The sequence below is a fragment of the Natator depressus genome, chromosome 4 (assembly GCF_965152275.1).
Source record: "Natator depressus isolate rNatDep1 chromosome 4, rNatDep2.hap1, whole genome shotgun sequence".
Lineage (NCBI taxonomy): Eukaryota > Metazoa > Chordata > Testudines > Cheloniidae > Natator > Natator depressus.
The window spans coordinates 78,272,777-78,300,551 of NC_134237.1; the positions used below are offsets into that span (position 1 = coordinate 78,272,777).

Consider the following 27,775-nt stretch of genomic DNA (forward strand, 5'->3'; position numbering starts at 1 on the left):
GCTTTCATGTTGTGTGTATTATTTACATTATAATGTGCTGTTTCTTGAGGATTGCTTAACTTTGCTATTTTTTATTTTCCCGGTAAAGAGCATATTAATATAATGAATTTGAAATAATAATAAAAAAGACATTCTAAAGTAAGCTATAAGGATGCATATGCCTAGTCCTTAGCAGTAGAACCTTATTTGACTTACAATAATTAATCAACTGTGCACGTTCTGTAAAACAGTTTGAAATTTCAGAGTGCACCTTATTGTTTTGTTTTGTTCAGTTTACTTTACCTTAGGGCACTATTCTAATCTTGGATATGTGAATATATATCACTATATATCTTGTAAAATAAGCTACCTTGGTTTTGTGTGAAAGGCCTGTTCTCTCTCTTTAGCCTAATCTAATCTGATACCCTCACTATGAGTTATTGAAATCCCAAAATTTGAGTACCCAGAGAAGATTCTATGTCAGTAAAATTAAATTGAGATTTCATAACAGTTTACATTTTAACCTCTTATTTATATAGTGTCTCATAATTTTCTGAAACCTTCACCTTTTGGGTCAAACTGTCCTTGTTCTACCAAGTTGATTGTTTCTTTATTTTTGCATATGAAAGGAATAAGGTGGGAATTTCCCATTATTATAGGTTGGGATGGTAGCACTGCCTGTTATTGAGGTTGCTGGACACTTCCTATTATAAGACCCTGTTCTCAGTTGATTGTAATTTTGCCAAAGTCTAATGGTTTGGGTTGAAATCTGACATGCTGAGTGTATACCTCAGGCTGATTTTTTTTTAATTATTATTATTATTATTTTTGTTATTTCAACCAAAATGATTCAGCCATTTCAAAGAATGAGAATAGGGAAAATATTTTGTTTTGCCCATGTTAAAAAATTCTGGCAACCTTTTCTTTGAGCAGTCCCATAGGACTTGACATTTCATTTTTAGGGGGAAGAGGGTAGTCTGTTGTCATCCCTGTCAAAATCGACGCAAATATGGCCAAGTTATAAACTTCTGAAAAATCTCAGTTTTTACATGCTCAGTAGGGACTTGCTAGAGCTTTTCAGCTAAATTCCCCGAAGTTTCAACCTGCATTGAGCATGGTCTACCCTGGGGATGAGCAGGACTTTACCTGCAAGTGCAGTGCCCAGCTGTCCATGCTGTGCTGAGTCTGAATCTGGGTACCAGAACTAGGTACCTGTCTCTGCTATGTTCCCAATGCCACCCACTGCGGACACTCAGGCAGCATAGAAAAGGAAGTCACATAAATAGAATGTGTAGGAGAAAAGAACTGGACCAAAACAAGGAGCCAAGTCTGGTAGCAGAGAAAGAAGGAAACTGGGACTGAAAGTTGCAAGAGGAGACTGGGACTATCTTGGGAAGAAGACTGGTAGCCAGCAGATTGGAAAGGGTTGGGCAATGAACCTGCGACTGGGACATGGTGGGTGGGTAGAGACAAAGATCAAATGAAAAACGAGGAGAGATATGTACTGTTTGGGCAAGGAGAGTGGGACCTTGTGGGCAGAGGAAGGAGGTGAGGGAAATCAGACAGGGAGTCAGGGTGAGGAATGAGAACTAGGACTGGCCTGGCAAAGAGACTGAGAAAAGTAGTACAGTTGGAGGGGGATGAGACACTGAGATTGGACAAAGAGCATAGCTGGGGGAGACTGGGAAAGATGAAGCAAATACACACAGTGATACAGTTTCTGAGTGTCTTGGATTTCTGATAAACACAGACATATGATACAGTATAGAATCTCATGCCAATATGTGGCAATATATTAATAATAAAACAAATGGTGGCCATTTAAAAAATGTAATGAGTAAGGGTATCATTAAGAAGACACAAAATTCCATTGTATAGAAGTAGTAGGCATTCAAATATTTAGTAAGCATTAGATAGATGATCCCCTAAATATAGAAATTATAGATAGTAGTAGTATCCACTGCCTTTTCACTCTCTCAAGGTGAAACAAAATCACTATAATCTAATAAAAGAAGAAAAATTCATATTGTAAAACTTGAAGTATAACATAAAAGCTCATGAGCACTTTTAGTAAATAAATACCATTATCCAAAACAAATTAATGTCAGGATTTGCTTTATTTGTTTTGGTTGGTTCGTTTGAAGGGAATACCTGACGAATTATTAAAACTATGCTTCTGCAGCTGATAACGTTCTAGTATTTTACTTTACCAACTTAACAACTTTTATTGCTACAATATAAATAGCCACAGTATATTGACCCACACTGTTAATATGTTACAGGTATGCATTGTGTGAAAGAATATTGTGCTAAATGCATAAACATCTTTCCCTTGTAGGGAAGGAAGAAATTGTTTCTGTCAACAAAGGGCAGGTTGATATCATACACAGTGAAATCCTTTACCATCGTTATTATTTTCTTCTTTGTCATAGTCCTTGCCTGGAACAGTGTCTTGGATAGTGTTAAATAATCTTGCTGCTGTTATCGGATCCCAGAATGTATACTATTTCCCATCAAAAGTAGCTTTGAATTTTGCCTGATAGGAAGCAGAGGCTTTAGTTTCTTTCCTCACAAAATTCTCTCTTTATTATTATTTTGTTTTGTTTTATTAGAATAGTTCTTTGTCCTAGCCCGTGTAGCTGGCCCAAGATCTTGGAAAAATAGCAATTTGGCCTTTTAAATTCTGTTTCTTTCATAGTATATACAGCAAGCAGAATTCTGTTGCAGTCCTTCAAATTAGATAGCATTAAAATTAGGACTGTCAAGCGATTAATTGCACTGTTAAACAATAATAGAATACCATTTATTTAAATGTTTTTGGATTTTTTTGCATTTTTAAGTATATTGATTTCAATTGCAACACAGAATACAAGGTGTACAGTACTCACTGTATGTTTTTATTACAAATATTTGCACTGTAAAAATAAAATAGTATTTTTCAATTCATGTAATACAAGTAACAGTGCAATCTCTTTATCATGAAAGTTGAATTTACAAATGTAGAATTATGTACAAAATAAACCCTGCATTCAAAAATAAAACAATATAAAACTTTAGAGCTTACAAGTCCACTCGGTCCTACTTCTTCTTCAACCAATCGTTCAGACAAACAAGTTTGGTTACAATTTGCAGGAGATAATGCTGCCCACTTCTTTACAATGTCACCTGAAAGCAGTGCTGGCTCCAGGCACCAGCGAAGGAAGCAGGTGCCTGGGGCGGCCAATAGAAAGGGGCAGCATGTCCGGGTCTTCGGCGGCGGGCCCTGCAGTCCCTCTCTTCCTCTTCGGCGGCAGCTCAACCAGGCTTGGGTTTTTGTTTTTTTTCCCTTCGACACTTGGGGCGGCAAAAAAAACGGAGCCGACCCTGCCTAAAAGTGAGAACAGGCTTTCACATAGCAATGTTGTAGCCAGCGTCACAAGATATTTATCTATCAGATGCACTAAAGATTCATATGTCCCTTCATGCTTCAGCCACCATTCCAGAGGACATGCGTCAATGCTGATGACGGGTTTTGCTCAATAACGGTCCAAAGCAGAGTGGACTGACGCATGTTTATTTTCATCATCTGAATCAGATGCCACCAGCAGAAGGTTGATTTTCTTTTTTGGTGGTTCGGGTTCTGTAGTTTCCACATCAGAGTGTTGCTCCTTTAAGACTTCTGAAAGCATGCTCCACACCTTGTCCCTCTCAGATTTTGGATGGCACTTCAGATCCTTAAACCTTGGGTCTAGTGCTGTAGCTATTTTTAGAAATCTCACATTGATACCTTCTTTTCGTTTTGTCAAATCTGCTGTGAAAGTATTCTTAAAATGAACATGTGCTGGGTCATCATCTGAGACTGCTATAACATGAAATATATGGCAGAATGCAGGTAAAACAACAGGAGACATCCAATTCTCCCCCAAAGAGTTCAGTCACAAATTTAATTGATGCATTTCTTTTTTAACGAGAATCATCAGTATGGAAGCATGTCCTCTGGAATGGTGGCCACAGCATGAGGGGACATACAAATGTTTAGCATATCTGGAACGTAAATACCTTGCAACACTGGCTACAAAAGTGCCATACAGACACCTCTGCTCGCTTTCAGGTGACATTGTAAACAAGAAGCAGGCAGCAGTATCTCCCGTAAATGTAAAAAAAACTTGTTTCTCTTAGCGATTGGCTGAACAAGGACTAGGACTGAGTGGACTTGTAGGCGCTAAAGTTTTACATTGTTTTGTTTTTGCATGCAGTTTTTTTTGGTGCATAATTCTACATTTGTAAGTTCAACTTTCATGATTACAGTACTTGTTTTAGGTGAATTGAAAAATACTATTTCTTTTGTTTATCATTTTTTACAGTGCAAATATTTGTAATAAAAAATAATATAAAGTGAACATTGGACACTTTGTATTCTGTGTTGCAATAGAAATCAATATATTTGAAAATGTAGAAAAAGATCCTAAATATTTAATAAATTTCAATTGGTATTCTACTGTTTAACAGTGCGATTTATCATGATTAATTTTTTTAAATCACGATTACTTTTTTTGAGTTAATCACGTGAGTTAGCCGCAATTAATCAACAGCCCTAATTAAAATGTTTCTTCCTTATATTGTAATACAGACATGAGTAATATTGTACTCCTATGAATGCAGTCGGGTTTTATATAGTGGATAGGATTTTCTTCAGTATCTAGAGTAAGAGTTTTCGGTACAAGATTTTCATAAAAAGAAAGCAGTTCTGAATCACCCTCCCTTTGATGAACACCTGTCACTTACTTTTCTGGATCTTACTTGGCTTGTTAAGTATTCCCATTGATAGTCTGCACCATACTGTCCTTGAATGGTTTTGTAATCTGTTCCTGTGGTTCAGGAGATGCAATTTTCAATTAATTTAATCTTGCTGTCCAACTCCTGCACTTTTTCATGACATATTTTTTTCCATCCTGGCTTCCAAATTAGTAATTTTAGCTGAGGTTCCCTCAATTTTGTTTTCCACAGAGTAAATGGCAGCACAGAGAATATCTTGGGATATTGTTGGAAGTGAAACCACTCCAGTATTCTTTGGACAAAAAACTGTCTAAAAATGTCAGCAGGTGCAGCCAATCATATGGTGCCAAGAGATTCCATAGGTTGTTTCTTTAATTTTACTTTTATTCATATGTTCATATCTCCAGATTCAGCATCTCTGAGGATTTTGATGATATATTTATTTTTTCTTTCATTAATTCAGTGAAAGAAACTTTAAAAAGTGGCTGCTATTGATAAAATAAATAGGAACACACACCTGCTTCGCAGCTGCTGACTCCGTCTTTGCCCCCCAAGAGTTTGTTTTTATAAAATAACAAAATATTTTAAGTACAGTGGAGCTGTGACAAATCTGTGTTTTGGAATTACTGGATACTAAAAACTTGAGCCCCTAAAATGATCATATATCAGCTAAATTTTTGAATAGAAATATATTTTACATCATGATAAAAATGGAGGGTTTTTACTTTTAAAAAGTGAATTGATTCATTTAATTAAACACTGGATAGCATTACTTTGAGAAGTGCCAATGTTTTTTATTAGAATTCTGCATTCTAAAAATTTTAATAAAATATTAAAATTGTCACTTGCATACAAATCAAGTGCGTGCTTGTAAGATAATCAATTTTTAAATGATGATCTGCAATTACAGATGATATAAGCTTTCTGTGAGATGAGACAGACTATAATTTGCCGTTTAAGTCAATGCCTGGTCAAGTACTACATACACAGTTTAGTCTTTAGAAATTAATTGCTCAGATACCTTTCTGATGAACATGCTATAAAAGCGTAGGCAGGTGGCTAAAATCAATTGTAGGCAAATTATATTTGGAGAACACAAGGCTTTCTACACAATCTGGAAACAGCTTGGATTTGTTGTCAGACATAGCATCCTTCTGAACATCTCGTAGGAAACACTGGTTAGCAAGGGTTCAGAGGAAAGAAACAGGTGTACAAGATGTGGAAGTCTGATAGTATTATACTTTCAATATTTAACATTTTGAGTTAACACCCCTGGAGAGACTGCAATGACATTTACCTAGTAACTCCACTCACTAGAAATAGAGAGAGATAAATTTCCTTCACCAAGAGTTGTTTCTTTTGTCTTTATTTCACCTTTTTTGGTATTTTTTGCCTGACATTCTTCAGCCAGCCTGTGCGTGTGGCCACTCTGGTATTGTATTGATGTGATTTAGAGCAGAAGGGGGAAGAGCTTAAAGTAAGAAGCCACACTGTGTGCTACCTCAGACTCCACAGTGGTGAACTCTCAAATACAAAAGACAGAATTTTCTTTTATTGCCTTGATGCCTGAGGTAGACTATCAGAGCTTTGACAGCTGGCACTGTCACAGATACCCAGGCATCTCCCAAGTTTATCTGTGAGATTAACTCCTCAAAGGGCTTAAGTATTTGGATCAGAGTCTGTGCTAGGCTCTGCTGTACGAACTCCAGCACCTCAGCTTTCACTTTTTCTGAGAATATATGGAGTCCCAATTTGAAAGCTTGTTAAGATCCATTTCCGTTTGCAGCCTAGAAAGAGCATCAGAAGAATGCTTAAAGTGGCAGATCAGCCCAGCCAAACCAAACAGCATTTTATATAGTATAGTATAATGCTGCTGAGTGTACTTTGGCCACCCAAAGCGGCGTACATTGACATAAAAATTTTTTTTTTACCATGTTTGTCATTCAGCACAAAAAAATGGCCATACTGGGTCAGACTGATGGTCCATCTAGACCAGTATCTTGTCTTCTGACAGTGGCCAGTGCCAGGTGCCCCAGGGGGAATGAACAGAACAAGGCAATCCTCAAGTGATCCATCTCCTGTCATCCACTCCCAGCTTCTGGCAAACAGATGCTAGGGATACTCACAGCATGGTGTTGCATTCCTGACCATCCTGGTGAATAGCCATTGATGGACCTATCCTCCATGAACTTATCTAGTTCTTTTTTGAACCCTGTTATAGTTTTGGCCTTCACAAAATTGCCTGTCAAAGAGTTGCACAGGTTAACTGTGTATTGTGTGGAGAAATATTTCCTTTAGTTCGTTTTAAACCTGCTGCCTATTAATTTCATTGGGTGACCCCTAGTTTTTATATTACATGAAGGAGAAAATAACATTTCCTTAGTCACTTTCTCCACACCAGTCAAGATTTTATAGACCTCTATTGTATCCCTTCTTCGTCATCTCTTTTCCAAGCTGAAAAGTCCCAGTCTTTTTACTCTCTTCTCATATGGAAGCTGTTCCATACCCCTAATCATTTTTGTTGCCTTTCTCTATACCTTTCCCAATTCTAATACATCTTTATTAAGATGGAGTGACCAGATCTGCACACAATATTCAAGATGTGTGTATGCCTAGATTTATAATGAGGCATTATGATTTTCTACGTTATCTAACCCTTTCTTAATGATTCCTAACATTCTGTTAGCTTTTTCACTGCCATTGCACATTGAGCGGATGTTTTCAGAGAACTATCCACTGTTACTTCAAGATCTCTTTCCTGAGTGGTCATGTTGTATGTTTCGCTGGGATTATGTTTTCCAATGTGTATTTGCATTTGTCAACATTGAATTTCACCTGCCATTTTGTTGCCAGTAACTCAGTTTTGTGAGATCTCTTTGTAACTCTTTACAGTATGCTTTGGACTTAACTATCTTGAGTAATTTTGTATCATCTGAAAATTTTGCCACCACACTGTTTACCCCTTTTTCCAGATCATTTATGAATATGTTGAACAGCAGTGGTCCCAGTACAGACCCCTGGGTGACACCACTATTTACCTCTCTCCATTCTGAAAATTGATCATGTATTCCTACCATTTGTTTCCTATCTTTTAACCAGTTACGGATCAATTACTGCTTAGTTTGCTTAACTTTGGTACAGGACCTTGTCAAAGACTTTCTGGAAGTCCAAGTACACTATATCACCCTTGTCCACATTTGTTGACCCCCTTCAAAGAATTGTAATTGTGGGGCATGATGTCCTTTTCCAAAAACCTTGTTGATTCTTCGCCAACAAATTGTGTTAATCTATGTATCTGATAATTCTGTTCTTTACTATAGTTTTAACCAGTTTGCTTGGTACTGAAATTAGGCTTACCAGCCTGTCATTGCAAGGGTCGACTCTAGAGCCTTTTTTAAAAATTGGCGTCACATTCGCTATCCTCCAGTCATCTGGTACAGAAGCTGATTTAAATGATGGGTTACATACCACAGTTAGTAGTTCTGCAATTTCATATTTGAATTCCTTCAGAACTCTTGGGTGAATACCATCTAGTCCTAGTGACCTATTATTGTTTAATTTATCAATTTGTTCCAAAACCTCTTGTAATGACACCTCAATCTGAGACAGTTCCTTAGACTTGTCACCTAAAAAGAATGGCTCAGGTGTGAAGAATGATGCAAAGAATTCATTTAGTTTCTCCACAATAGCTGTATCTTCCTTGAGTGCTCCTTTAGCACCTAGATCGACCAATGGCCCCACTGAATGTTTAGCAGGCTTCCTGGTTCTGATGTCCTAAAAAAAAATATGCTGTTAGTTTTTTGAGTCTTTGGCTAGTTGCTCTTCAGATTCTCTTGTGGCCTGCCTAATTATACTTTTACACTTGACTTGCCAGAATTTATGCTCCTTTCTATTTTCCTCAGTAGGATTTAACTGTCAATTTTTAAAGGATGCCTTTTTGCCTCTAACCACTTCTTTTACTTTGTTGTTTAATCATGGTGGCACTTTTTTGGTCCTCTTACTATGTTTTTTTAAAATTTGGAATATACAGTTAATTTGAGGCTCTATTACGGTGTTTTTTAAAAGTTTCCACACAGCTTGCAGGCATTTCACTTTTGGGACTATACCTTTACATTTCTGTTTAACTAGCTTCCTCCTTTTTGTGTAATTCCCCTTTCTGAAGTTAAATGCTCTGAGGTGGGCTTCTTTGGTGTTCCCAGATCTGCCGTCATTACCAGTAGCCTTAATATTGTTTACAAGTGAAGTTCCTTATGCTGTGTATTACCAGGAATCTTCTCGGGGGAAATATTTCAAAGAAGGGCAGCTGATGCCAAGGTTCTAATGGCCTACTGGTTTCTCATAGCACAAATCCTTCTCAAAGCACAAATTTTCCTGGTTATCAAGTGTCATCATTTCTCCCAGAGAGTAAAAGAGCAGATTCATTCCTGATATAACTCCAATATATCTTACTAAATAATAATTATATTATAACATAATTATTATAAATAATTTTATGGTTTGGCCACCCTCTGTTTCCTCCTCTGGTATGCACACACCTGTGCAACAACAAAATTCTACACAGTGCTCCTTCTTAACTCAGTTGGTGAGAATTTACAAGCTTCTTGAAGCCTCTTTTGAACACGTTGCCTCAGAGCTCATGTAGTGTGGTATTCTCCCCAGAAATTTCAGTTGAAAAAGGTAATCACCGTTAGCATGGTGATTGACTCATTGAGAGAGTCCCAAACATTGCTTTATTTTTTTCCTCTAATTCTGCCTACAACTTTTTTGGGAAGGCTTGCAAAATAATTTTTTACCTACCCAATCCCCAAAATGAAACCAGCTCCTGTGTCCGTGATCACACCTTAGTTAGGATACATCAAAAACAAAACTGCCTACATTTGCCAAAAGTTGCCATGCAGTTATATTTCAGTTCCTGCTGTTTTCCCTGTATCATAGTTTCAGGGTAATTGCACCATTATCCCCCTTCTCCCTAGTCTGCTCTTGGAGTGCCTAGTCAGGTCTTAGGTCTCCAGCCATTACCGATCTCTAGGCAGAGAGCCTTATCCCACTCCAGTCTCACTAGGGTTTTTGGAAGGGCACAGCTCCCTGCCTTAAACTATGGGAAAGACCAGTGCCTGTGCATTGCTTTTTCTCCCAGGGCTATGAACAGTATATTGCCAGAAATTCCAAGTTACTACACAGCTCTTTCTAAGCAAGCACATTTGTTCTTAAGGTAAAAGCATTATAGAGAAAACATCATAAATGTACCAGGAGTCACTCATCAGTCGTATGGGGACCTCTTAGGCCAAAAGCATTCCCACCCTTTTGAAAGTATTGGGAGCCCCATTGGACAGATGGTACTGTTCATTTCCTGGATCAGAAAGAAGGCGAGGGTCTGTTCAAGCTCATCCTTTTATACCAAAAGCCCTTTCTTCGTCTCCTACTCTCTGGAAAACCCAGCTTGAATCAATAAACCAGGTGGTGCTTCTCTGGAGTTACTGACAATCCTCAAGGTAATCACCTCCACTGTTTTTAGTTCCTGGAGGAACTCTGGTAATTCTCACCCATGGAGCAGATGGAGCAGAACACAGTCATACATGAAACCATACATAATTTTAACACAGGAGTATCCAGAGATACTACATGGGGTTGCAGTATCTTTCACACCCTATATTTAGACTAAGAAACAATTGTGATAGAGGTATCTGGAAAACATTGACTTTTTAATCCTGATCACGGCAGTATGTGACATAGTTTTATAACATAGGATTCAGACAAAAGAATGCCTGTCCACACTTGTCAGCGAATTTGGCAAGAACTCTGCTAGCTACCCTGCCTACATTCTTGTAGTTAGTATGGTTCTGGTCCCACTGTGGACAGAGTGTGTATCACAGATATTTTCACTTGTACTTTTTAAAAAATGCTGTTTTTTCTATGTAAGTGTTGTTCAATGTATTGGTTTCACGAATCTATGTAGGTTGAAAAAAATGTAAGATATTAAGAAAAAAAGGCAAACAGCTTTAAGAAGAACCTAAAATGTCACTTCCTGTTCCATTTGTTTATTTATTATTGTGTTTTAATATAGTCTTTTTCTTCCACAGGCATTTCTTATTCAAAACAGGAACAGGGACAACACCACTGTTCAGTACTGCAACACCAGGTTACACAATGGCATCTGGCTCTGTTTATTCCCCCCCTACTCGGCCACTACCTAGAAATACACTATCAAGAAGTGCTTTTAAATTCAAGAAGTCTTCAAAGTACTGTAGCTGGAAATGTACTGCACTCTGTGCTGTAGGAGTCTCAGTGCTACTGGCAATACTGCTATCCTACTTTATAGGTAAGTTCCAGTTTATATGATTATCGTCACCATAAATCTGGATGTGTGTTTTGTTGGGTATACATGGACTATGCCCAACTGTACAATATAAAGCTTTATTTTTATCAGTGGTTTGTGGTAATAGCTTAAACCTTCAGAGCAATTTAATTGAAACTCTCATTCTTTAGATGGATCTAAAAAAATTAAGTACTTTGCAAGTATTTTTCAGCAGAATAGTAGTTGAAATACCTTTTAAAAAAAAGATGATAAATCAGAAATGTCACATTTTTAACATATATAAAATATAAGCTGTAAAAGCCTGTAATTCACACATAATTTCCAACATGTGCATTGTATATTCTGTTTTCCTCATTGTTTTCCATAAAGCATAACTTACCTTATTTAGCATTTAAAATTTTTATTGTTGTTAGTTATTATGATATCATGTATTTGTATTTATATAGTGATCAAAGGATTACTAAACACTTTAAGCAGAAACAGGTATTTATTATCTGTCTAAACAGATGACATAAGGACAAAAAAATGGGAAAAATAATGTTTTTTCCTCTCAGTATGTCCTATGTTTAAATGATTTTATATTTTGCCTCATTGTCTGTTAAATCATTTAAGTTATTTCTTCCTCTTCTTTCTTTCTACTTCCCTATTCAGGGTGGGTGAGTTTTATAGCCTTTTTTCAAGACTCATGCTCATCTCGTGTAAATTGGTCTCTCTAATGTCCTCTGATATCCGGTCCATGTAGCAAGTCTTTGGCCTCTCCCTTGGTCATTTTCCATCCACGATCATTGCAAGGACCATCCTACCAAAAAACTCTCAGGTCTCCACTGAACATGTCCGTACCATTGTAGCCTAGCCTCCCTCAACTTGTCTTCAACTGAGGCAATCTGCATTAGGTACCTCACATCCTTGTTTCATTTCCTGTCACAGTTTTGAACCATTTGATCATCTCAGCATCTTCATTTTTGTAGTGGAGAGCAGACTGATTTCTTTTCTTGTGGTGGGCCAAGTCTCTGTTCCATACATTAGGATGGGTTGAATTACAGTTCTATACACTTTACCTTTTAACTTTTATTGGCATCTTTTTATCACAGACAATTGGGGTCAGCTCTGTTAGGGGGCTTATTCCTTCACCCACTTACTTCCCTGGTCCTTCTCGCATGAACAGAGAGCAACAATACCCGAAGTCCAAAGGTGCAAACAATTCGATGTTTATTGGGGTGAACTTCCAGCAAGCATGATTCCAGTTTCCTTCCTTAGTGTCCTCCTTCCCAGCTCTGACACCACAGAACCTTACACCTGTGTCCCTGTTCCCATTCCTGCCCTTAGCCAAACATTATTCCAATTTCCTTACTCCCATTCCCTGTTCCCATTTCCCCCTTTAGCAAAACATGGTTCCAATTTCCTTACCCCCATTCCCTGTTCCCATCTCCCACACACACACCCACCCCCTCCCACCCACTCCCACTCACTTCCTCATTGACTACAGATTATATAGTAAAACTTGAGTTCTGCTTAGCTATACCTTAACCAATCATTTTCCTGAAATTTAACTAACCAATCCTAACGTATTGTAACATGATTATGTAACCAATTATATCCCACCACCTTAATTAGTTTACACCCAGCAAAACTAATTATACAGCAGACAGGAACAATCACAGAACCAGACAGAGATTATACAGACAAACAATAGCAAAGTGGGAACTATAATGACAAAACAATACAGAAGTGAGGATTTCACATCCCAGTATTGATAAGTGAGTTCTTGCCAGACAGGATGCTGTTTCCTTTTACATTTTCTAGGCACTTCCCTTTCTCTGGAGGTGATAGGCATTATCAGGACAGGATTGTATTCCTAACAGCCCAATAGCACCTTCTTTCAATGTGACTAGTTTGGAATGTGAGGATGTGACCGGTCGCTTCCTAACTTATGGCTGCCTCTGCTGCTTAGCCAAAGGCCTTAGCCTAAGCACAGGGCCTCAGACTGTCACAGTAAGAGAAGGCCCTTACACCAGCAGACAGTGATTCTGATTCTCTCTTTTATACCTCTAGAATGAGCCAAGTGATAAGAATACACCTAAATTCTTAAAGTACAGGTCTTTGCAGACAGGCCTGAATATCTATATCCTAACAAGCTCATGCCACTTGCACCACGCAATTTGATATGATGCCAGGCATCACTCAGAAAGGCACCATTGTCAGCAACTATTGATCCTAAGTATTTACATTATTTCACTCTTCTAAGCTCTCTGCCTGTAATATCCTTTATGGTGAGTCATCCTCCCTCAAGTTATCAAAGCCTCAGTCTTACTGATGCTCACTGTAAATCCTGCCTGCCCAAAACTTTGTTGCCCACTTTTCAAAGTTAGTTTGCAAAGTCTCAAAATCTTCAGCACATATTTCTAAGGGTACATCTACACCACAAAAATGCCCTGCACAGAAGCAGCTCAGAGCCTGTGTCAACTGACTTGGGCTCGCAGGGCTTACACTTTGGGGCTACAAATAGCAGGGTAGATGTTCCCACTGAGCTGGAGAACAGGCTCTGAGACCGTTCTGCTGTGCTGAGTTTCAGAGCGTGGGCTGCAGCCCACTGTTGTTTTAAGCCCCATAGTGCAATTTCAGCAAGCCAGAGTCAGTTGACCCAGGCTCTGAGACGTGCTGACGCACTTTTTTTTTTTCAGTGTAGACATACTCTAAAGCTTCAGCGAATCACACATTCCAAGGTTGCTTCCTTCATATATTCTCACTTATCACACCAATAACAACTGCAAACAAAACAGAGCTCCAGGCTGAGCTCTGATAAAGGCCAATGTTTCCTGGAAATTCTTTGCTGTGAGCCCCATTTGATTTTAACTACGGTAATCACTCCATCATCCATATCCTGGATAAGACAGCCATATCCCTCTGGCACACCTCTCCTTCACAAACTGCACCAAAGTAATCTCTTGGTACACAATTGTATGACTTCTCCAAATCCACAAAGACCATACCCAGTTGCCTTCTCTTTTCTCTGAATTTTTCCATGAGGACTCAAAGAACAAATATGACATTAATTGTACTCCATCCCAGCATAAATCAATGCTGACCCTTCCAAATTTCCACTGTTCCACGCAGATGTTTTTCAATAATCTTCTCCCACGCTTTCATAGGATCTGATGTCATCTTAATTGGGCAATAATTACCACACAGTGCAGTATCTCCTTTATGTTTAAAAATGTGGACCACAAAGGTTTTGTGCCAATCATGTGACATTTTCTCTTTAAGTATATCATTGAACAGACTGGTAAGATACTTGACACCTTCGTTTCCCAATAACTTAAGTATCCTCCGATACTTCATCCAACCTAGGTGCTTTCTCCTTTTTCATTTTCCTAAGTGCCTCTACAATCTCTTCCTCTTTTATACACTCTATTATGATCCTGTTCATTTAAGTTATTTAATTTCACAAATATTGAACATTAAGCATTATATAAATTTAGATATACCTAATTATGGGAGAGTGCTTCTTCTACTGATGTCGTTAAGAAAACTCATTGACTTCTATGAGAGTTGGAGCAGGACCTTAATGTATTTTCTGCTACTTCTGTATCTATGATCAGTTTATGAATATTGGTACCTCTGAGCCCATGAATGGCTTTATGAGCTCTTTCAAGATCTATGATAAAAACTAACTTATCAAGTTAATACAAAAATTGTCTTTTTAATCTGCAATATGAAGATCGGTAGAACTGAAATTAGTGTCTTGTTTGGTTAATAAGAAGTTTAAACCCCTGTGATTCTGGAACAATAAATGTACAAGTCTAACTTTTGAAAGCCATATTTGTGGCTCTCTGATCCATATACCCAGACAAGGGAGGAAAATATCAAGGGGGAAGTTATTCTTTTTTATCAATGTAAATTAATAATAAAACCCAGTGTGGCTTATGATCTATAAATCTTCATTGCCTTTGTTGAAACAGGCTTGTTAAATTTCAGTCCAAGTCACAGCTTAAGCTGAATAAAGCCTTTGAAGTAGCATTTACTTGGACTGAAGCCACTGTGAACAATGCAAGAAATTGGGCTGCTGAGTAATAGGAGAAATTCCTTTCCCCTGTGGCAGAGTACAACTCCCAAAGCAGCATTTCCAGTCTCCCTGTCAGCCTGGAGACCTGCATATGAATCCAGCTCAAGTCTCATGCATGGCAGACCAATCTGTTTCCTAGCTGAATTTTGTTTTTTCTTCATTGATCATACACACTGGTCTGTTTATATAAATAAGTGATTCAGAGGTAGGCTTCTGACATAGAATTTTTTAAATAATAATCACATTTATAAAACTTCAAGATTAAAAGTGCTCAGTCACAGACTTTGGGTCGGCATTTCTAGCTATTACAATCAAAAATATCTTTTATATATCAATGTCTGTTTGGGATTTGGGGAAGAGTTGGTACAATAATTTGAAGGTAATGGATGTAATTGCAATGTTAACATCTGCTAAAATTTTGAAGTGGCAGTATTAGATTTTAGGCAGTATTAAATGTGAGACATCTCTGTGAGAAGAAGAGGCTGTAGAAGAGCGGTAAACGAAAGTAAAATACTAAGGGCTTGTAAGCCTCAAAGAGCTAAAACACTTATGAGTCTGAATGTCACAAAAAGATAACTTTACTGGACTATTAGTGCCAAAGGCACATTCAGAAATATAGGCATGTCTAATTTGCCTGTGTTCATGCATCCCCCAAAAAGGAATGTAACTTTCCAAGAAGAGAAAGTTTTCAGCCTTACACATAATTCACATACTATTGCTGAAAACAAGTGAAGCTGTTCTACATTTCATGGGCATGAGCTAGTTCATATGCTTGCTGAAATAAACAATGCACAGGAGCCTCCTTCTATACATAGTCAATAGGGAGCTCTTTACCTACTGGTGATATTGCACACATTTCAGCTAACTCAGCAAACTGAATGTAAAATGCAGCACCCAGGGACACTTGCTAGAGGATTTTGGCTCCATAAAGCTATGAATGGATTACACTTATTCGTATATGTGGCTTTCCTATCTCTGCAGATATAATATCAAAAATACCCTGCTTTTAATAAGCCATCCATGTATAATTCCATGTAAGTAATATAAGATGGAAATATTCTTCATTTTATTGAATTGTTTCATAACACCAAGTGTTAGAGAAAAGACTCAATGGAAAATTGCTTATAAAAAGTTAGATAGGACTGTGGCATTGAGTGACATGTATCTCAGCAAATCTAGGGGAGCACATCATGCTCTGACTTGTCCACTGAGGTGGCATGTGACATCTGTATGGCTAGTTTGTGACATGGTTTTTTAACTTCACAGAGAGGCATTGCCACAAGATATGAAATGCTGCTGCCAGTACTGCAAAATATGGCAGTACATACTGATATGGTCTGTAGTACTGCAGACTCAAGTAGTCTAATTTGTGATTGTGGCAGTCAGAAATGGACATGAGCAAGGGAGGAAGTAATAGATCCCATATCTAGCAATAGTGACGTAGCCTCTCAATCAGCTCCTTCCCAGAAAAGGAGAGAGATAAACAGGCCACGTCCAAGCTTATTTTTAGTCACTGAAGATCTGGGGTGAAGCAAGTTGCTTTGGATTCCACTGCCTCAGTACAAACACGATGCAGAAGAGAGAGTTTGCTAGACCTCATCTCTACACCCGCTTAACTGCGGAGTCATTTAGGCTAGCCAGTGGAGGGGTGCTATAGTAAAAGCCTCAGCTGTCTTGTTGTGACCATGAGGAAGGTCATAAAAAATGATCAGGAGTCATAATTGTATTACAGTCTCAAGCAAAGAAAATATCGCACCCTTACTATATAAGGTCAAGTATCCTTTGATAATCTCTTAAACACACAAATAAATTATATATATTTGTTGTGTAACCCTTCTTCCAGGCCGAGTTAATAGCAGCTAGGGCCGGGTTCAATACATAGGGCTTCCCTCTCAACAACGCAATGCAAAACTGGCTCGAGCCCCACCCAGTGACCTGGGAAAAATCTTACACACACCCCTGGGTGCCTCAAAGAGGCAATACTTCCCCTCTTGCAAGCACAGAGTCTCGGTGTAGCAGAAAATCTTTAACAACAGGAGGTAAACGACATCAGCATTAAATTGGGAAAACACCACAACAAGGGTTCATAAACCAAACCATGAGCAAAGACCCATCCCAGCAAATTGGGGCATGTCCTTTCCCTTTAGTTCCTGAGTCCAGCAACCCAAAATCACCCAAACTCCCAAAAGTCCAACAACCCCAAAGTCTCTGTCCCTGGTCAGTGCCACCCCAGAGTTCCAGAGTTTATCTGCAGAGTCTTACCTCCCAGCCTGGGTGAAAATGGCAGTGTTAAGGGGCACCTTATGTGGTCCGAGGCTGACTGCCCCACCTCTCCGTGGAGTTCTGCTGCAGCCTTCACCACAAGCCGTTCCGCCAGCCGCCTCGTGAGCTGCTCCAGCTGCCCCGCAAACTGCTCCGCTCCGCCGGCCACTCAGCAGTATATCTTCAGGGCCCCCCACTACTTAACACAGCACTCAGCAATTTCAGCTCTTAGTAATTTTAGCTCTTTAATGATTTCAGCTTGTAGTGGGGGAGCCTCAGTGCTGGTGCACCGTGGCCCAACTTGAATTCAGCTGAGCAGCCTGTAACTAGACTCGTAATAAAATCAAAATTAGCTCTGATATTCCACAGTGGAGAGAGAAGGCAATGCAACTGGTGTTTCACAGCCCCACACCACCAGGTACAAATGTCTATCTCCAGCTTCTCTCAATTCACTGGGTTTTGGAACCCATGTCCCTTGTCTAGCGAGTGCTACTTAGCTGATGGCGAGTCTCTCCATCATAAAACAGTTCCACTGTCCTTGATTCACATAATCAGGGTAACAACACTTTATTCTTCCTGCCCCAATAATAGAGAAATTGAGGATCCCACAGCAGCCAAAGTGACCATTTGGGCTGCTGTGGGCTCATGCTAAGCGGGGTGTGTGTGCCTATGCAAACAAGATCAGCCCCTGAAGTTCTTTTCCACAACTTGCCACAATTCGCCACTAGATGTCAGGGTAGAGTTCATCCTGACTCTGCTTACAGTTGTTAGCACTGATACATTTTTTAGCCTTACTTTTATAGTAAATGGTGGATGTCATGAACGTTTTTGACTTTGGATACAGGGTTGACACCCTGAAAAGGTAGAGAAAAACTGGGATAGACAAAGGAGATGTGGTGTAGAAAATGCAACAGGGGAACATGGAGCAACAAAGAGAGGAGGGAAAGAGGCCACATACAAGGGATTGGAAGATTGGATTGGAGCCAAAATATATTTCCAGATTAGGGGAGTGGATCCAATGAACAACTCCTTTGAAGTAAGATAGTGTGTGTGGGGGGGGGCGGATATTAAAGAATATAAATACAAATTGCTTTGGTTTTGAGTAGAGAATGAACTTTAATTTCTTTTAGGAACTAGTGTAGTTAACTACTACACTACACTAACTGAAAAGGAGTACTTGTGGCACCTTAGAGACTAACCAATTTATTTGAGCATGAGCTTTCGTGAGCTACAGCTCACTTCATCGGATGTAGTGAGCTGTAGCTCACGAAAGCTCATGCTCAAATAAATTGGTTAGTCTCTAAGGTGCCACAAGTATTCCTTTTCTTTTTGCGAATACAGACTAACACGGCTGTTACTCTGAAACACTACACTAACTATCATCAGTAATTGAATCTGTAGCCAAGATAGAACTCGGAGGAAAACCTACTCCAATCCCTCAAAATTTTTTTAGATTCTTCAGTGATTGTACCTACATGTATTCCACTTTAGATGGGCATGTGCTTGAGACTGAAAGATTTTTGCTGTTTGTCCACACTTGTACTCTTCTCCTCCTCATGCTCTGAACGGAGGGCATAAGGGGCAGTGCAGACCAACTGCCTCTCCAGTTCCTTTCTACTACTTGTAATCTGAGACGGAACCTCTTCAGTGTCCGCAGCATTAGCTCGCATTCTTCACACTTGTAATTATGTATAATAGTTTTTAGATAAATACATTTTAGACAGTTTTATAGCTAATGTAGTTTTTAGTGGTTCAAAACTCCAGGGGTCTTCTCGTTAGCCGGCCTCTCCCCCATCCCTAAGAGGGCACCTACTATGTCCAAGGATCCTGGGATTCAATTGTTCTGTCTTTGGGCCTTTCTGGTCAGTGATGACCACTAGAAATGCCTCTGCTGTCATCTCTGGAAAACCCACATCCCCTCAAAGTGCAACATTTGCTGATCCATTCCAAGCAGAATCTGCCCAGCCTGTGAGTCTAGGCTATGGCTGGCAATGGACTGATCTATTAGAGTTCTTTGAGGGGGGTCAACAAACATGTGGGCAAGGGTGATCCAGTGGATGTAGTGTTCTTGGACTTTCAGAAAGCCTTTAACAAGGTCCCTGACCAAAGACTCTTAAGCAAAATAGGCAGTCATGGATTAGTAACTGGTTAAAAGATATGAAACAAAGAGTACGAATAAATTGTCAGTTTTCAGAATGGAGAGAAGTAAATAGTTATGTCTCCCAAGAGTCTGTACTGGGACCAATGCTATTCAACATATTCATAAATGATCTCGAAAAAGGGGTAAACAGAGAGGTGGAAAAATTTGCAGATGATACAAAATTATTCAAGATAGTTAAGTCCAAAGCAGACTGTGAAGAGTTACAAAGGGATATCACAAAACTGGGTGACTGGGCAACAAAATGGCAGATGAAATTCAGTGTTGGTAAATGCAAAGTAATGCATTTGGAAAACATAATCTCAATTATACATACAAAATGATGAGATCTAAATTAGCTATTGCCACTCAGGAAAGAGATATTGAAGTCATTGTGGATAGTTCTCTGAAAACATCCACTCAACATACAGCATCAGTCAATAAAGCCAACAGAATGTTAGGAGCCATTAGGAGAGGGATCAATAACAAGACAGAAAATATCATTATACCACTATGTAAACCTATGTACTCCCACCATCTTGAATACTGCATGCAGTTATGGTCACCCCATCTCAAAAAAGATGCATTAGAATTGGAAAAGGTAGGGAGAAGGGCATCAAAAAATGATTATGGAAACAACTTCAGTATGAGGAGAGATTAATAAGACTGGGACTATTCAGCTTGGAAAAGAGATGTCTGGGGGGGGTGGGAATATGATAGAGGTCAAAAAATCATGAGTGGCGTGGACAAAGTGAATAGGGAAGTGTTGTTTATCCCTTCACATAACAAAAGAACCAGAGGTCACCCAATGAAATTAATAGGCAGCAGGTTTAAAACAAACAGAAGGAAGTATTTCTTCACACAATGCACAGTCAACCTGTGGAATTCATTGCTGGGGGATGTCACACAGGCCAAAACTATAAATTAAAAAAAGAATTAGATAAGTTCATAGAAGATAGGTTCATCAATGGCTGTGTAGTGAGGCGGTGTGGCTCCCTGCCACCCCGGAGAGGGACGAGCCCATCTGGGTGCCGGAGTGGGTGGAGCTAGGGAGCTTTGAGTCCACTCCTCAGAGGGTCAGGCAGTGACCTGGAAGTATAAAAGCTCGTCCTCAACACTCACTGGGAAGCCCCCCACGGCCCCAGGTGCACACAAGGACTAGCCCGACCTATCCTGCGCCTGCTACCCGGAGGAGTTGCCGGACCTGTCCTGCGCCCGCTACCTGGAGGAGTCGCCAGGCCTGCCGCTTGCCCGCTACCCTGAGGAACCCATGGTGCTGGACGCCCCAGAGGACACAGCCTGGACCCAGGTACCCCAAGAGGGGGAATCAGGAAGTAGCCCAGGGGCAGCCGACCGTTGTCTGGCTGAGGCACTGCCAGAGCCTATGACAGTGTGTTGTGGCCAGGATCCCCACTGGCACAGTAGCGGGTCTTCTGCCACTGCTAGGGCCCCTGGCTGGGATGCAGTGGAGTGGGAGGGCCTGTGTCCCCCCTGCCGCCCAACCACTTCCAGGTCCTTTAGAGGCCTGAGCTACTGACTTGGTTGCCCTGCCCTGATCCAGGGCCTGGGCCTTCTAGCATTAGTGTGTTTGCTCAGCCCCTGCCAGAGGGCCTGAGACCTGACTTATTGTTGTCCCGCCCTGACCTAGGGCCCGGGCTTATGGTGTTTGTTTCAGTTGCCGCAAGGGCCGCCGAGGGAGACTCCTGCGGCTGGACTAATTTCCCCGAACATTATCTGTGTGTCGTGAGCTGGTGTGGCTCCCCACCGCCCTGGAGAAGGTCGAGCCCTGGCTAGCAACTTTACACTTGGTGGAGAATGTGGGCACGATCCCTTGGCCCCTGTGAGAAGGGGTCTGAGAGGGAGAGCCACCCCGAGAGAGCCATGGAGATGGATCAACTAATTAAGCTCCTGACGGAGACCCTGGAGTGACAGCAGGCTGCCACCCAGCTCCAGCAGCAGCAGTGGCTCATTCAGCAGCTAGGAGCAGCAGCAGTCCCTCCTCCATACATCAGACAGATTGAGAAGCACCCCTCTGAGTACACTGGTTTCTGGCTCCAAGGTTGATAGGCGAAGAGCAAAGCACCCCTCCAAATGGGGACATAAAGAGAGTAGGAAACACTCTTACAAAAAGTGAGAAACCCCCCTCTAGATCCTCATCCAAAAAAGAGGACCTCTTCTCCTACACCCATCAAGTTACACTCCATGCCCCGGTACAGGAGTGTCAGGAGCTTACAAGGAGTATGGCATACTGTTCTCCTGGCTCTGAAGGGAAAGAGCGTCCTGAAATCAATGATAACCACAGGAGTGGGACTGTCCTTAGTACTGACAAGAGAAAAATGACAGCGAAGGCCTCCAATTTCATTGGTACCGACAACATGAAAAGGGGTTGTTGGTACCGAAGACCGGGACAATACCAACAGTGCTGGCACCACAGAAAGAAAGAAGTCCAATCCACTGCTTTGCTTCAGGAGATAAATACTCTCCACCTCAGGCTGTTGCCAAGTACGTGGACCTAGGAATTCCTAGGAACTGATCCTTACCAGGGATGTCCACACATCAGTGGTTTAGGACATGCATATGTATTGTCATCTACCAGCAGGGGTATAATAAGGCCCCCAGTACTGATGGGTGCCATGGATTTGAAGCCTCCTCCTCCAACTTGGGCATCCGTTGGAGAGTGTCGCCCCTCCCATCAAGGGAAGGAGTCAGACCACACAGAGGATCCAGTGTCATGGGCACTGTCCCTCTCACCTACAAAGGACTATCCATCTCAGGACCTATGGACCTTTCTCCATGGGAACCGCCCAGTTTCAGTTTCACCCCTCACACTGGCCCTACTGAGCTTTAGGGGCTCCATACATGCAACATCCCAAATCCTATCATCCCACTTGGAATCTAGACTATCCTCCTCTCTCTGAGAAGATCCTACACCTCCACAAGATCTAATAGATGAAGAGGAGGAACCAGATCAGGTGGAATCACCAGCTCCACCAGGGTTGTCATCTTCATCCCCTTACCAGGCAGTTGCACCAGCCTTGCCATCACTGCCTGACTACTACAGGTGATGTCAAGATCTACTGATCTATACTCCAAATCCCTCTGGAGGAAGTGTAGGACGCCCCCCTGATAAACTATTGGACATTTTCCTGACCATTGGTCCCAGTAAGATGGCACTTCGAATTAGTGAAGCCCTCTTAGACTACGGCAGTCTGGCACACTCCAAAAAGTACAAAGCAGAAGTACTTTATGCCATCTAAGGGAGCAGTATTTTTATTTACACACCCTAATTCGCTAGTCGTCCCAGTTATCACTGAAAAAATCAGACAATAGCACCATAGAGCTACACCTTCTGAAAAGGAATTTAAATGCTTTGACCTCTGAGAAAGAGTCTTTTACTTTGGCAGGCTTATACTTCCATAGTGAACTATGAAGCCTTAATGTTATAATATGATTTTTATTACGTTTACAGAATTCACTAACAAATGCTTCCAAGAGGGCCAGCTGCAGTTCCAAGCTCTCACTGAAGAGGATAAAGGGCTAGCCAGATTGGCCCTCCAGTCCTCAGTCAATACAGCAGATACAGCCTCCTGCTCAATGGTGTCCGGCATCATGGCTCTAGTCCTCCAGGTTTCCCAAAAAAGTCCAATCCACGGTGGAGGATCTGCCCTTTGAAGGAAACAATTTGTTGAGTGAAAAGACATATGAGTCACTGCATTCCCTAAGGACTCAAAGGCTACCCTCCACTTGGTGAGCATCTGTACTCTAGCACCATAGATAAAATACCAGAAATCTGAGTCCTACGAACAACAACTAGCCCCTCAACCCACCTATCAAATGGCTTACAAGCTGCCCTGGAAGCAGCAGAGAGTGCAGTGTAGCAAACATAATCCTGATCCTCCTTTCAACCGCGGCCATCCACCAGGAAACACTTTTGACAGGACATTGAGAGCTGCAAATCAGTCCCTCTGCCACATCTATTTGTTCGGGACTCTGGAACTCAGTTTGGGGGATGCTTAACTTGCTTTTCTGAGACCTGTCTCCTGATAATGACATAAATGGGTCCTGGAAATAATCACCACTAATTACACCATAGAGTTCCTCTCCCTTCCTTCCCCAAACCTCCCCTTTGTGTCTCCCTTTAGTGGCTCCTCTCACAAGAGGTTGCTCAGGCAAGAAGTAAACTCCCTGTTCTACCTGGGAGCCGTAGAACCGGTAGCTCCTCAGCACAGAGGAAAAGATTTTATTTGAAATACTTCCTTGTCTCCCAGAAGAAAGGAGACGCATTTTGGATCTCAGATGGTTGGATGTCTACATCTTCAGCTTGAAGTTCAGGATGATCACCTTGGCCTCCATAACTCCCTCACTGGACAAGGGCAGTTGGTTCATAACTCTTGACTTAAAGAACACTTATTTTCATATAGACATCCAGCCTGTGCACAGGAGATTCACTCTGGGTCAGGATCTCTACCAATACAAAGTGTTCCCTTGGGCTCGCAACAATCCCAAGAGCATTCACAAAGATGCTATTGGTAGTGGCAGCCCATCTCTGCCACCATAACTAGTCAGTTTTTCCTTATCTAGATGACTGCTTATGCACAAGGAAATCTCATCAAGAAGTATGGGTGACAACCTTATCTGTACTCAATTTCCTACGTTCCTTGGGGCTTTGAGTAAACATAGACAAGTCCATTTAGTTCCCATACAGACTGTAGACTTCATGGAGGTGACCCTGGACTCTATCAATGCCAAAGCATACCTACCGCAGAACAGATTTCCAACTATGGAGGATCTCATCATTCAACTTTGTCTGAGCCTCCAGATGACAGTTCAAACCTGTCTTATAGCCTCACATACTTGTACTTACGTGGCATCCTTCGTGAATGCCTTTAGGCTTGGTTACAGACAATTTATGTGCCAAACAAGCACAGGATAAACTAGTCGTGCTCTCCCACAGAGTTCAGGCTTCTCTCTCCTGGTGGGAGAACAAAGAGATCGTTTGTATGGAGGTTCCCTCTGTTCCTTCCCCACCCATCTAAAGATGCCTCTGGTTCCCCACCGTAGTTCAATGTGGATGAACGTATAGCACAAGTTACATGGAACCTCCAGGAATCCCAGTTATACATAAACCTCTTGGATCTATAGGCAGGACTTGAGGCATGCAAAGACTTCCAGCTGTTCATTCATACCTTGCATGTCCAAGACAGGATCACCAGCAGCATATTACATCTGCAAACAAGGAGGAGAAAGGTCCATCCCTTTTTGGATAGGAGCAATCAATCTGTGGAACTGGTATATCCACCACCCAATCACCCTGTCATCAGAACACCACCGATGAGTACGATGTTAGTTTATAATCTCCGCAGGCATATCTTTAGGGGACCATGAATGGTGGTAAAGAACATATTTTATCAATGGGGGTCCCTATCTTCAGATCTCTTTGTGTCTCAAGAAGAAATGCCCAGCCTACTGCTCCAAGGTTGCGCAAGTCACGGCTCCAGAGGGATGCATTTCTAGTTCAGTGGCCAGGGCTACACCATCCCACCAATCCCTCTCTTACCTTGAATTCTGAGGAAGATTAAGCAAGAAGCATCAGTGATCTTAATTGGTCTTAAATGGCCCAGATAATTCTGGTTCCCCAACATACTCCAGATTTCAGCACATCCATGCATCTGTGTCCAACTTTTCCTGGAGTTGTTGACTCAGGACATAGGCAAAAACAAACACCCCAATCCAGCATCCCTACATCTAACAGTCTGATAGCTGGATAGATGATGAATCTGGAAAACTCACACTTGAAGATGGTAGAGTCTATCCTTAGCAATCTAGGAGGGTTTCCACAAGGAAGTGCTACATAGTAAAGTGGAAGAGGTTTTCTATCTGGTGCCAACATTTCCAGATAATCACAGAGAGTGGTTGACATCCCTAACATTCTGGACTACCTTCTGACCTTAAAAACATCAGGACTATCTTTTGGCTCCCTGTGGATGCACTTAGCCACGTCCATCAGAAAACTGCTTGGTCTTCAGCCGTCCTATTACAGTATGGTTTCTGAAAGTTCTCATCAGAATCTTTTCTCCGATAACTACACCATTATGGAACCTCAGTCTACTCCTATTAGCATTATTTGCTCCATCTGAACCCTTAGTCTATGCTCCTTAGCCCTCCTGTCTATGAAGGTTGCCTTTTTGGTTGCCATCACCTCAGTGAGAAGAATAGGTGAACTGGAGGTCCTTATGACTGATCCATCTTACACTGTCTTCCATAGCGAGAAAGTTTCCCAGAGATTATGCCCAAGATTTCAGATAGATTTCAGGCTGCCTCCTACACTGTTACAAGTTAACAATGACCCCCTCCACTACAGAATGTGAGAGCTCACTGAACTAGAGACGAAGTTGCATCAGTAGCCTGCTTTTAAGATGTCCCTCTCCTGGATATCAGCAAAGCGGAAACATGGGGCTCTGGTCACACTTTTGAGAGACAGACAGTATGTGCATGTGCATGCTTCTACAGCTGATGCATCCTTTGGCAAGGCAGTCCTCCAATCCTTGCACCCTCTTTCTTAATGAATACTGATGAGTCACCCAGATTGGTGTACCTATTACTCCTGGAGGAATTCTGAGCAAAAAAAATTTAAAAATTCTGTGCCCAATATTTTAAAATTCTGCATATTTTATTTGTCAAAATAACACTATATAATCACTCTAGTTTCAATTATTTTGGTAATTTATTTCAAAATACCTATCAGCAGCTATGTCTGTAAAAATACAGACAACAACAAAAAATACCCCAGGAGTCGAGAGTTAAAGAAAGCCCAATGACAACCTCAGTTCCTGTTTCTCTGTCCTCTTTCCCCCACCCCCCACCCCAAATACCCATACCCCTTCTCCCCAGAGCCCAACTGCAGGGCCCGCCGGGCCCAGATACCCATACCTCTTCCCCTCCAGAGCCCAGCTGCAGGGTTCCTCCCCATCCCAGAAACCCATACCCCCTACCCCCAAAGACCCTGGATCCAGAGGGAGAAATAGCCTGATGCTGCATCCTGGGCTTGTAGGGAGTTTCCTGTACACCACCTTCTTCCTTCAGTACATGCTGGGAACTGCAGCTGCCCGGAACCCTCCAGCTCCATCCCCTTTCCCCCAGCAGTGTCTTCTACTTACAAGCTGGAGAGTCAGGCTCTGCTGGGTCCAGTGGCCCCTAGTGGCAGCCAGCAGCTCTTCAGCTCCAATCTTGTGGTGGGGATGGGGGGGGAGAAATTCTGCACAGAACATTAATTCTGCACTAATTCTGCATTGTGCAGCGGTACAGAATTCTCCCAGGAGTAACACATCATTCAAAGAAGAAAGGTTTCTTACCTTCTACAATAACTGGAGTTCTTTAAGATGTATAGTTCCTATCTGTGTTCCACTACCCGTCCTCCTTCCTCTCTGCTGTGGAGCCTTGCCCTAAGACTTTGTGTGGTAGTAAGGTAACTGGAGAAGTGGTCAGTCCATGCCACCTGTTGTGTTTCCAGTTCAGAGCACAAGAAGGAGAAGGGTGCAGACTGCTAGCATAAATCTTCTGATCTCAGATGCATGGAGCACATGTGCATACAGATTGGGACACCTTTTGAAGAATTCCACTTGCTGTACAAAGTAAGCAACTTTTCTATCTCCTTCAAAACTTCTGTGTTCCCTTGCCCTTTTTGAAAGAGTGGGAGCAACTACATTAAATTGAAGCCATGAAAAAGAAAGTAAATATAAGGTTGCACATGTAATCTTAATTTGCCCTCCTTGCCCATATGGATTAATATAGTCTTGCCCAGCTTTGCACAGGCAGGCTGTGTCCAGGGCCGGTGCAACCACTAGGCGAACTAGGCGGTCGCCTAGGGCGCCAAGTGGTTGGGGGCAGCCAAAAGTGCGCTCCGGGGAGGCTGTGGAGCAGAGGAGAGCTGGGGCAGAGGGGCGCAGGGAGGGCCTCCTGCAGCAAGTAACGGGGGGGGGGGGGCAGTGCACAGGGGAACCGCTACCCGCCTCAGCTCACCTCTGCTCTGCCTCCTCCTCAGAGCACCGCCCTGCTCTGCTTCTCTCCCTCCCAGACTTGCATGCCAAACAGCTGATTGTCACCGCAAGCCTGGGAGGCGGGAGAAGCGTCGGCGTGCTTGGGGAGCAGGCGGAGCAGAGGTGAGCTGGGGCGGGGAGTTGCCGCATGGCTCCCCGGGCCGAGGGGAGGGGGGAAGTTGCTGCACGGCTCCCCGAGGGGAGAGGGGGCGGCAGGGAGCTGCTGC

At 41.7% G+C, this 27,775-nt stretch overlaps 1 protein-coding gene across 25 annotated transcripts in view; it reads left to right on the top strand.

The window, feature by feature from the left end:
- TENM3 (teneurin transmembrane protein 3) overlaps positions 1 to 27,775 on the top strand; it is a 1,226,612-nt gene that overhangs the window by 1,038,651 nt on the left and 160,186 nt on the right. For all 25 annotated transcript variants that reach the window (XM_074951193.1, XM_074951194.1, XM_074951199.1 and 22 more), the window contains one exon: positions 10,815 to 11,053. In XM_074951193.1, coding sequence (XP_074807294.1) covers positions 10,815 to 11,053 — 239 coding nt within the window. The remainder of the gene's footprint in view (positions 1 to 10,814; positions 11,054 to 27,775) is intronic.